The sequence below is a fragment of the Saccostrea echinata genome, unplaced genomic scaffold (genome assembly GCF_033153115.1).
Source record: "Saccostrea echinata isolate AGI-Se365-2 ecotype Australia unplaced genomic scaffold, CSIRO_AGI_Sech_v1 ptg000029l, whole genome shotgun sequence".
Taxonomy (NCBI): domain Eukaryota; kingdom Metazoa; phylum Mollusca; class Bivalvia; order Ostreida; family Ostreidae; genus Saccostrea; species Saccostrea echinata.
This window is the reverse complement of record NW_026889778.1, coordinates 3,123,919-3,136,263: the sequence shown is the minus strand read 5'-3', so window position 1 is coordinate 3,136,263 and position 12,345 is coordinate 3,123,919. Positions and strand designations below refer to the sequence as shown.

Sequence of the window (12,345 nt, the reverse complement as noted above, 5' to 3'; positions counted from 1 at the left end):
TGATACATGTATTAAAATTAACCCCCAAAAAAGTATTTACTCCACATGTAAACATTGATTACATTACAATATTGCCTTTGTTGTATTCATTGTATTTATTAAAGCAATTAATTTTAGTAAATTATACTATTTAATCTTAGATTACTGTGCCATTGATTCCCAAATTAAAAAAAAATGTTTAATATTATTTCTCTTAACTAAGATGATTTTATTTCTAACAAACTTAGTATATTCTTTCATTAATGTTTTAGTGGTTTAATATAAAGTAGCATTTAATTAAATGAATATTTAAGTCCTTAGTTTTAACAAAGCACTATAGCTGATGCTAAAAATAATTTTTCAATCAGTAATTGCATGATCAATGTCTCTATAAAATAACAAAATATAGATGGTATATTCAGATAATATTACATTACCATCTACTTTCTCTTCCCTAGTCTAACCAGTTGGGATTAGGCTAATTACTTACAGATGTGTTGAGCATGTTTAGGAACGACTTATCTGTAATGTTGTAAACCTCTCTAAGAACGGCTTATCAGTTTATATCCGGTTTCTCTAGAGCAGTTCTATTATCCACCCTAATCTTTAAAATAAAAGTATAATTCATATAGAGAAAACATCTTGTGTAAACATAAATGAATTTTTGTTATTGTATTCTTTAACAATACAGAATTCTTTTTTCATCAAATTTACATAATGTACTGATTAGATCTCTCGGAAATGATAAAACCGTTTAGGTAACAAGGGGGTTATAAACAACAGCATTATTTACATCCAAGTATTTGCGCCAATTTTAAACCACCAGGAAGGTCATGCCAGGAACAAAGAGATTGGAGAAAGCGGCAACGAAGCACAGATGGTGAAGAAGAGGTGATTATTTTGAAATGCATTGCATAATATTAGATTTTTTTACCAAAAAAAATAAGACAGATGCAATTGCTTGATTTGCAGAGCCAGATGTTCATGATTGAAATGGGTCAGTATGACATTGAGTATGTTCTTATGTTTTTCTTTTTCCAGATCATAATCCATAGGATAAATCAGTTGGGCGATCAATTGAATGATGAAATAGTCCATAAATACTTGAATTTAAGTGAAGAAAAGATCTTGCGAGAGTCAAATGACCAGAATTGCAGCATTTTCCATAGATGCATGCCAATGAACTGCAGCTGTTGAGTGTAGCATTAGGAATGAAGTGTATTTTCAATGCCAGGAGTTATAAAACATGAAAAACATCTTTTTGTGAATATTTCTATGAAAATGTGATTGGAGAATATATAATAAGAAATGTGAATGACAAAACTGCTTGTGAATTGCATCTTTTGTGCCAAATAAGGAGTACAGAGAATGGCAGGATTAATCGGCATGATTCTCAATAAAGTGATTTCACTGTGATTATTGGAATGTTGCAACTGCTGACTAGACTAAACTAATATGTCAATCTTGTAGGTTAAAATACTGTGAAACAGGAAAAGTTAATGTAAATCTAACATGTGATGTGACTGTGATTTGAAACAGTAAATGTTCGATTCTGATTTTTAATCATTTCTCATTCACATTTAAGCATACTGAAAAGTATTAATAAAATAAAAATTGTGTATGATTGTAAGCTTAATTTGTCTGATCTTTTTTGTATGTGTTTATATGCACTTAGACTCCTAGTAATCTATGTACTAAAGTACATTGTACTTTTATATTTATGTTGGTTGTAGTCCCCATAGCTGTGATAATATTTAATTTGAAATGAATATTTAAGGCAGGCGTATTTTTTATACGGGCGTATTCATTTTACGGGTGTATTTATTTTACGGGCGTATTTTTTTTTTTACGGGTATGCTTGATATCTAGGTGTAATTCTATTGTTAAAATTTCCAGGCGTATTTTGAATTTCCAGGCGTACTCATTTACATATTTCGGCTAAAAATACGGTAGGATTACGCCTCTTGTACGCCTGTATTTCACTTTATACGCCTGCTTTTATGTATTTATTTTAATGGAGAATCCACCAGGATTTTAAGATTATAATACGCCTGGATATTTTTTGAAAATACGTGACTAAAATTTCGTACGGGCAGTGGTCTATAAAATACTCCAAATATCAAAAACACAACTTTACACACTGACTGCTCCTAGGCTAGTAATTATCTGGACACTCTGGACAAAGGGGGTTAAAGGTTTTGGCGGGAAATTATTAACCAATGGCTATTTTTACTTATTTATTTATTCAAGGTTAAGAGTTAAACTGTAATTTTAGAACTCTAGAGATTTCTAGACTTTAATTAGAGGTAGTTGTTATAAATTTATTTAAATGTTTAATATTTAAATAAAACATTTTTATTTTAAATTAAGTTTATTATTGAAAGTTATTTCATAACTTTCAATGGCATCTGAAAGAAAATTGTTGTTATAATTAAAATCAATTTAAAATCATGACTATTACAAAATTATCATAGAAAAATTGATAAACACTCTGTAATAACCTTCTCTGAAAAACGAAAATAAACAATATTCTTGAGTGGGTAGTACTTCGTAAAATTTGAATTTAGATACCTTGTGAATTTTTTTCATGTATATGTATGTAATTTTTATAATCAAAATACGTGCCTTTTGGAAAAGCCCTCAAAGTCCCACTAAAGTCTTCATAACTTATTATTGGCTGAAAACTTTAACAATTGTTTCTTCAAATTCATTTGTAATTTGTATCCTGGTTGTCTCATATAGGACTACTCATATACTTTACGAGAAATCGTTTAACAAAATAATTTGTTATAACAATACACACAAAATATTACACATGTGTAAAGAAGGAAAAATTAGGTTTTCTCCCCTTTTGACCCCTATGTTGACATTGAAGAAAGTGTTGATTTGAATGGACGGCGTTGAAATCATATTTAATTGTCCGGAACTTCGAATTTTTCTCGAAGGATCCAACATTCTGTATTTCTTCTACATAATCCCTGGGATGCAGCTATTCTTTTAACTGTCTAACAGAAACATCTATTCCAAGGAACTGACTCAAAAAAGGAGAAAAAACAACAACAACAACAAAACAAAACCAAAACAAAAACAAAAAAAAAACAAAAAAAACCCCAAAAAAACAAAAAAAAAAAAAAACCCTGCAATTAAACCAAAATTAAAGTGCTTTAATCTAAGTTGCTAATTCATCTGGCTTCCATAGATCTGTATTCACTTTCATATTTTGTCTTAAATAGTAATTTTTTAAAACAAATTAATAATTTGTTATATCAAATTAGTAATTTGTTATATCAAATTAGTAATTTGTTATATCAAATTATTAATCTGTTATAACAAATTACTAATCTGTTATAACAAATTACTAATCTGTTATAACAAATTGATAATTTGTTATAACAAATTAGTAATTTGTTAAAACAAATTAATAAAAGATACTGCTGCGGCCCTATTACGCTTCCGTAGATTTTAACTTCTTTGCTTATTATGCATGCTAAATGATAACATCGCCTACTCTTGTAACAAGCAGCTATTTCTGATTTTTTCCCGGAAATTTAGGTATAGATCTATAATTAGCACATTTGAACAGAGCAATTTTTTCTTCATTTTTAAAAAATAAACAGAAACTGAAGACATAATGATATCAAATTTTATTTTTCTGTATTATAAATTTCTTCAGTTAACATATTTTTTACCTGCTGATTTAAATTGGTGCTTTCAGTTACATCAGAGACATAAGGGAACAATCCTTTGATGTGTGTGTGTGTGTGTGGGGGGGGGGGGGGGGAGGGGGGGCTATGTTGAAAAAAAAAAAAACCAATCTGTTGACTTGTGGTACCAAAATAAATGTTTTATTCTGATCCAACGACTTGCAAGTCTGAAGCTGAATTTGAAAAAGAAATAAATTAGCCTCTAACTTTATTTGTCAGGAGAGAAAAATAATTTATATTCATTTATTCCCTTCTGCTGTACTTCATTTTGGGCAATCTCTACCCAGATTAATCGTTCCAGCTTTGCTCCACTAATAGTAGCATAGCGTAATACGCCCTCTGGTGAGAGATTGTCATTTCGGCAGATGCTGCTATTAGATAAGGCAATCAAGGTTCAAGTGGACAATATAACATTTTCAAGACACTAAAACTGCCACCAATTTTTGATAATTATGTCCCACAGATCATTGACTACTCAAAATGCACCTCAATTTGAATGGGGTATTTACTTGAAATAGGTAACATATACCATGTCAACCATTACTGGTATTCTCATTTTTTTTTTTAATTTGTGAAAAACATAAAAACCAGTAAGACATTCATGTTCACAGGTAATAAAACATCTGAATATCAAAGTATACTTATAAGTATACTTCAATGATTTGAAAGCAATTCCTAGGTTTAAATGATCAAAAAACCTTGTGTCAATTTTCATTTGCCACTTTACAGAGTGGTAGGTTAAACGTTTTGATTGGTATACAGGTGTAACACATCGTATAAGGAGAAATGCACAGAGAGACCATGTATTATTTAGCATGCACAATAAACATGATAAAAGAAATTTATTTAATTAATGAATATAAACATCTGTGTAGTTTTTTATCATCTTATTAATCTTTTGGGCCACCTTCTGAACGTCCTCCAGATTATCTCCCCTGATATGGATTTTCCGATGTCGCTGCGGGTTTCCCGTCATTTTTGCCTCCTCCCTCCTCTGTTGATCCCCTTTGAAGTGAAGTCTAATATTCTTTAGAGAGGAATCACTCGTTCTCCAATCATTCAGTAGATGGAGTCCTACAGTATTCATAAGCTTTGTGAATTTCCTATACTCATCTTCTGGAGGGTAGAACACTGTGTCGTGAGCCTGATATTTAAACCGCTCCACTTCCCTTTCTAACATCCTTAGGATCAGTGACTTAACTTCCTCCACGGTCTCTGAAGTTTCAGCTCTAATGTCGTAGTACGCGTAGGCTTCTTCATCCTTAGTTTTATGTACATTCCAACACAGGGTCACAATTGGCTGACTCTCTCCATACTTCTCAGTTAATACTACTTTTAAGAGCTCTGCAAAGCAGTAAACATCAAAGTCTGCAGGTAAATTATCTGGAATCATCAACTTTCCTACTGAACAATTCCTTAAATGATTCACAGTCTGGTCAAATAGTTTTTTGGTAAGATCAACCGCTTCCCACATTTTTTCATATGAATCTGCATGGACCATCACATGGGGCTGCTTTACACCGCGGGGGGAATATGTAATCCTTGTACCAGTTGCTGCCCCAATTGCCTTAATGTTGTCATGACCTCTCTGTGTTAAGGCTCGGTTTAGAATCAATGCTGGTATTTCTCTGGTGAAGGGTAAGTGCAGATTTTTATTATAGGCATGTTTCTGGATACCAATTTCTACTGTTTTCTCTAACCACCTCCTCAGAGCTTTCACTGCCTCTCTAGCTTTCTGTTTATCTATTGAATGCACGGACACACTTAAAGTGTTCTCTGATTGGTTCAGTCGGAATCCACAGCCCGTCTGCAAAGTCAGAGTTGGTATACCCTTCATTAAGTACACAACCAAGTGTTCATTGTCTGAGGGTATATTAGTTTTCACAGATAAACATTCCTGATTGATACTGTTTTTAAAGTGCACTGGTAGCTTTCGATCTACATCTTTTAAATGAAGTCCCGTTAGTTTTCCTGGTGAAGAGTGAAAATGCACCTTTGGATTGCCCATTGAACTTCTTAACTCAAATCTGCATTAAAAAGAAAAATGTATGTTCACTATTTGCCATTAAACATTATGAAAAATACCTGTTACAGTCAAATTGACCTTGACCTTTGACCTACTTTGCAAAAATACTTTGGTTGATTTACTTTGTGTATTTTTGATTTTGATAGGCAGAATTTTGATAATTAGCATTAATATCACATGTTTATGAGCTCATGACACTGTTCTATGAAACTGTATACAATACAGTTATCATACAAACTGAAATCATAATATGAAAATATATGGGGATTGGGTATACCAAAAGGATCATTGTAGACTGATAATTGCATCTCTTTTGGAGGATAGTTGGATTGAACAGGTTTACACCAAACATATCAAACATGATATTATAAAATGAAAAATAATTATTTCTAATATGTTATTTCATTATTCACTTTAGCTTTGAGGGTTGGGGAATCATGTTTCTATTTGATTGTCAGATTTTATACATGATAAATGCTATTCTATCAGTCTTACTATTTGTGGATTTTTTTCTTTGCTATAATGCTAGTAAATAAATAGCTGACCACCCTAAGATTTATTATAATCTTTAATGATGCTAAAAAGCAGGCAACACACGTATTCCTTGGAACACTCTAATGAAGTTCATATGGCTTGATTCTATCTGATTAGCTAGTGGATATACCCTTTTTAAGTTCATATGGCTTGATTCTATCTGATTAGCTAGTGGATATACCCGTTTTTAAGTTCATATGGCTTGATTCTATCTGATTAGCTAGTGGATATACCCGTTTTCAAGCTCATATGACTTGATTCTATCTGACACAGGATATAGCTTGAATATTTATACTTTTGCTTAAACATGTGTTAAAAGTGTTCAAAAGCAGCAATGTTTAAACAATGTTTGATTTGAATTGCTTTTCTAATACAGCTGAACCTCGGTATCTCAAACACGGAAATCTCGAATACCACAGACATGTAGAAGTGATTTAGAATTCCCAAGCACTTTTTCTTTAAGCACCTTACCCTCAACATCTTGAACCCCCAGATATTTCAAAGTTTTTTTCTTGGTCCCATCGAGTTTGAGATAATAAGATTTGACTGTTACAGTAGTCCATATTATAATGAGTAATCACATACTTGCGACTTCTTGTCTTATAAAAAAAAAATATTTGTCAAAAACTGAATTGAAATACTTAATCAAGCTATTTTTGAATATCTTGTTAAAATCAAGATATTATGCTGACCCTGTTCATTCAAGGAACAAATCAACTACTTAAGAACTTTATATACAGCCCCAAAACATTTAAAATTGTGATTTCAAGTACTTTGAAGGAGACGCATCTTGATAATTTTTTTTCTCTTTTTTTCATGCATTGCTTTCAGAGCCGTTCATAAAAATCACACGCTGAAAAAATTAGAAAAGTGGTAAAATAAAAAAGCCTACAGTTATAGCAAATTCAAGAGATTATACCAGACCTTACAGAAGTATTGTCTCGTATCCTGTTTTCGACCGGTTTGTATTTTGGACCTATTTTTTCAAATCAGCTTCCTGTGCAGAATCGATACCACACGGTACAACATCATTTTCGGCTGTTATACTTGGAAAAATACCTTTCAAGTACAACTGTAGTGAATATACCCAAAATAATTAATTCATCAGATTTTTTCCTCATGGTTTTAGTCCGATGTCAGAAATTCTTATCTTTTTACTAATGCATATTTTACCTGTTGATTAATCAAAGTCGTAATTGCTTAATTACAAAGTTTTTTGATCATATTTTTCCGAAAGAAATTTAAGATCTCCGTCACAAAGACGCATTGATATTAAAATGAATGGGTGGATCAAACATTTTTTTTTTCTTCCTTACATCATGTACATATGGGCATTTTCTTACAAAATTTCATTGAAGAATGCAATGTAACTTCATTGATTTTTTTTGGAAAATGCACAGCTACTGACGGGAGGGTAAAACCAACAAATAAAATTGTCTGCAACCAAAATATTCAACTTGTTCAATGTTTTTATGAAAGACAAACGATCGTATTTTTATTGTTTGGAATATCCTAGAGATATTTACAGCCAATACTGACTGGGGGTCCATAATTTATTTAGGTCGAAAACACAAGACGCTAATATTTTGTAAAGAAAACTGCTCCCTCCTCATATTATGGAATATAAAAAATTATATTATTTTATTAACAGACACATATATAGGCCTACTATTCTTAATATAAGCCCTTATTTTTTCAGATTTTTTAAAGTTTGCAATAAATCAATTTAATGACATCTTAATAGGTCGAAAATACAGTACGCTAGAATATAATTTATAAGAAGAACCAGATGCGTTATCTTTAAACTACAGTAGGTGCAGGTGCTAGCTTCAGAGGACTTTCTCTTTAAACTTTATAAAGAGGAAATTCGAGCTAATTTGGTCACATGTTGTGTGTAAACATTCCCATAAAATTATATTCTAATATTCTTACCGGTCTTCAAGGACTGACCTGCGGAAGGCACTTTGTATCAGCAAACATGATCTGTAGAATATACGGGTCATATCTTCTCCTCTAGCCTAGTTGTCATCTCCCTCGGGAGATGACACATTAAGTTCGTTTTCCGGAAGTGAAGTCCTAGTGTAAGCTGCCATCGATAAGCTGGTGGTCTGGCAAATGACCTGACGATGACACGATTTCTAAATATAGAGATGTAAACAAAATTGAGCGTTCTGCCTTATTATTACAAAATGGTCCATCTTAAAGTAAAACTACACAGGGTTCATTAGGATAATAGAGGTTGGATTGCTGGGGTGGTGGTCTTCAAAATACACATAAACATTGTATCTAGGTTATTGCGTAAAAAGTTTTCCTATTTCCCTTGGACCATCAAAGAGTGGAATGATAGTCTCGGCGAATACACCTGACACCTTTAGGTCTCAGGTGATCATCTTCTAACCATAAGTAAGAAATATTATTAATATTAACCTTTTAAAGTTTTAATTTTTGGTCATATCATGCGCACCAAATTTGCCATAATAATCAGCTTGTTGATTGTGGACAATACTTGGCAGAAGCAGAAACGATGGTCAGCGCGCGGGGATCAAAATACACAAAACATGGCATATTGAATGTATAAGCCAAGGCGTGGATCCAAGATTTACTGACGAAAGAAAACAGTGAAAACATTCACGTTAAATGCATATATACAATGGCAAAAACGTAACTTTCATATGTATTACTGCCGTATATATGTAAAATAAAACAGAACTTATTCAAAAAAAAAATAAGAAAAGAAATATTACCTAAAAGCACAATTTAAGCAGAAACATAAATTAATGTCTCTGATTTAAGTAGCTCAGTGCTGCAGGCATTGGAATAAAAATAGTAAAGAATCATTATGAGTATTTTCTCGGATGTCTTCACTATTCTTTTTTTTCTTTAAAATTACTCCTGCGGAAAAGTTTTAGGAAAAACACAATTTTCTTGACCTGGCTCAGGTTTTTTAAGGATTAATAAATAAAGCAACTTATCAATTTAATTTTTTATGCAATTCTAATTTGCATTTTTTTGTTAATGGAAAAAAGTAAAAAAAAAAAAAAATCACTCCTCGTATTCTTGAAATAAAGCCAAAATTATAAAATGTGTGTCTCGTGAAACAGCGTATAAAATCGATGTTGGTAGATTGAGGTTCTTTTCAGTGTGCCAATACTTAATTTTAAATGGTAACTTTTCAATTTTATAACCTTTCTATGCATGCTATTTTCCCACAAGCGTATACGTGTACATGTACTTATATTATATAAACATAATATAGCGTTAACACATGAATCTGCATATTGGCAGCAGAAGGATATGATGCAGGAGTGTCTCAATGTTTTCCTTGATATTCCCAGTGGCTCGATAGCCAAATCACTTCGGAGGATACGTTTAAAATAAGGAAAATCTTTGGAAATTATAATTGAGGTTCGGATTAATTTAAGTTAGCGCTTTAAAACTGCTTTGCTGTTGTAGTAGGCGACTACAAACTAAAGTCAAAAGAAACGCTAAGGTTTTATCCATCTTCATACGGAACAATTGTTTTATATCTAATTTTTACGAATATTTCTCAGTGGTTAGATTTTTTTTTTACAGACATTGTACAAAAAATATTCAAAATGAATAAAGCATATTTACAACAAGTAAAATAATATAGGCATGTAGCAACAGGAGGGTCGTCCCCCTTCCATGTTTTTCCCAAACATTAAAAATATTCATTCAAAGGCGCGTCCTTGCCCCATCTTCCATCTTTTGTTGCAGTATGGTACGTCAAATCATCCCATGGGAATGTACTATAATATAAAATATGTTTGTTGGAAAAGTTTTAATCCTCCTTTCAAGAAATGAAAATGTGGAGTTTGGACAACCCCTTTTCCCCCTTGTCAAAGATTGTTCAGATAAGTCGTCGATTCCCCCCCCCCTTTTTTTTTCAAAAGCGATACTACTGCATGTAATAGCTGAAAAAATAATGTAACATTCCACTGTTTATTCTGTGACATTCATGAAGCCAAAGAGATGACATTTATGGCTTTCTGGAAAGCCAAACTTGTTTATTGATAAATATCATAATTGAAAGCTAGCGCTAGTCCATTCGTAACTACTCGGCCATTTTCCAGGGTATCATTCACGGAAATGGCCGAGTAGTTACGATTGTCTTCGAGATATTGGGAACCAGTTTATCACGTTGACTCTCAAGGGGGCGGATCCAGAATACAAGGTTTTGTTTTTTTTAAAATATAGAATAGCATTTATTACCAAACCAGGGCCCAAATGGACATAGACATATAACATGTATAAATACAGATATAATTACAGGCAATAACAGAAAAAGAAAAGAAGAGAATAGCCCTACTTATTTCAAATTTAGAGCCCAAAAGCAGGGACCTACACTAACCATAGGGGCTCGGTTTCAGGATGGTGTATTTTATGAATTGTGTTTTTCGAAGTTTGTCTAAATATACTGATTATAACAAAAAAAAAAAAAAAAAAAAAAAAATCGGAAATCCCCGAAATTCGTAGTTTTAAAAATTGAATTTCAATGTTCATACTCTCTTTTTTATGTACAAGAAATACAATTTTTATAACTACGAATTTCAGCGATTTTCGATTTTTATTTTAAATAATCTGACAATATCATAATGCAGGGGGAACCTTCCCAATTCAGACAATACTGCAAAACTTGTACTTTTCCTGTGAACACCATATATTTACAGAATTTAAGGTGGATTCTTTCACAAGGTAGACTTCTCAAACAGTCTTCAACTTCTAACTTTTTGCATTTTAGGAATCTTGTAGTATATTTAAGGAATCAGTGTCTAGTTAGTAAAGTATGCCAGGGCATCAACGATAGTTGGAAACGTGGGATAATTTGTATAACGTGCGAAGCCCGTTATGCATAAATTATCCCACGTTTCCAACTATCGTTGATGTCCCTGGCATACTAACTAGACACTGATTCCTTATATTTCCATTTCATTGTGAAATAAAATTGTAAATTTAGATTTTAAAAATGTAGACTAATACGAGGCCTCACATGTCAATTTCAATAGTCCCCGCCCACTGACGTCAAACACAAAGACAGCCGCACGAGAATTACATGTATATTAGGCCTTCTTAGCTCCGGACCTTTCGCTTGGCGAAATTTGCATTCCGTTAGAAATCAACTCCCCTAACTTTCAAAGAGTTATTACAGAGAAAACAAATAGAAATGGAAATATATGGAAATATACATTACACCCCATACGTTTCAGATTCCAGATTCTTTTTTTTTAACGTTACCTGACATACAATGTAATGTAACATGGGATTTTCGACTATTTTGGAACGAAGAGATGCATAACGAAAAAGTGGATTCGTTGACGACGTAGACTTAAGATGCAGTAGTAGTTCCCGAAACGAAGAGTGATGTAGACCTTTCATAATAAAAAAAAAAATCTTGAAAACAATCAAGAAATAATCTTGATACATAATTCTGTAAAATGTCAAACAAATCAAATATATTAAAATTATAAAGAATATTTGATTTGATTATAGTGATAGAATGACTGGTTCTGAAGTTATCAAAGAGAAATATCTCGTAATATAGTGTTTCTCGTAAATTTATAGCCCGAATCAGCTAGAGCATAAGCTTCCTGGTAAATCTATGTAGAAGTAGTTTCGAATATTTATTTCATAAAATTGGTTTCCTAAACCAATGCGCCAAGTAAATTTATTTATAGTAACAAGTACTTTCCATTTTAACCTGGTAGTAGGCGAAATACCGGGAAAGGGCGCTATACCTCTTTGATGCATCCTCACAACGTCAGGGGTCCTGAGTCAACACGTTGCCGTGGACGGCAACGTGTTGACTCAGGACCCCTGACGTGTGGACGGCAACGTGTTGACTCAGGACCCCTGACGTTGTGAGGATGCTTTGATGTTGCATCTACAATTTCCTTATGTATAATCTTGAAATCTAATTCATTAAATAGTATTTAATAAATACTGCATTTTTTTCCAAGTCAGCCAAAATTAAATCTATAGGTCTTGCATCCTAGATTCAAAAGTTATCACTATCCAGGCCAGACCCTAGAAATTTCTTGACAAAAAAAAACAACACAAAAACAAAAACTGAAGTCCATACAT

The 12,345-nt window shown here is 32.5% G+C and overlaps 1 protein-coding gene across 2 annotated transcripts; it reads right to left on the bottom strand.

The window, feature by feature from the left end:
- Positions 1–4,382: 4,382 nt before the first annotated feature.
- On the bottom strand, positions 4,383–8,271 carry LOC133195484 (uncharacterized). Of its 2 annotated transcripts, none has more exons than XM_061331337.1 (2): positions 8,194–8,271; positions 4,383–5,710 (listed from the first exon to the last, which is right to left on the bottom strand). In XM_061331337.1, the coding sequence occupies exons 1-2, from the start codon at positions 8,244–8,246 to the stop codon at positions 4,534–4,536; spliced, it is 1,230 nt and encodes a 409-aa protein (XP_061187321.1). In that variant the 5' UTR covers positions 8,247–8,271; the 3' UTR covers positions 4,383–4,533. The 2 variants fall into 2 exon arrangements, with proteins under 2 accessions (XP_061187321.1, XP_061187320.1); XM_061331336.1 differs by having other exon boundaries at positions 8,176–8,261.
- Between the last annotated feature and the right edge of the window lie 4,074 nt (positions 8,272–12,345).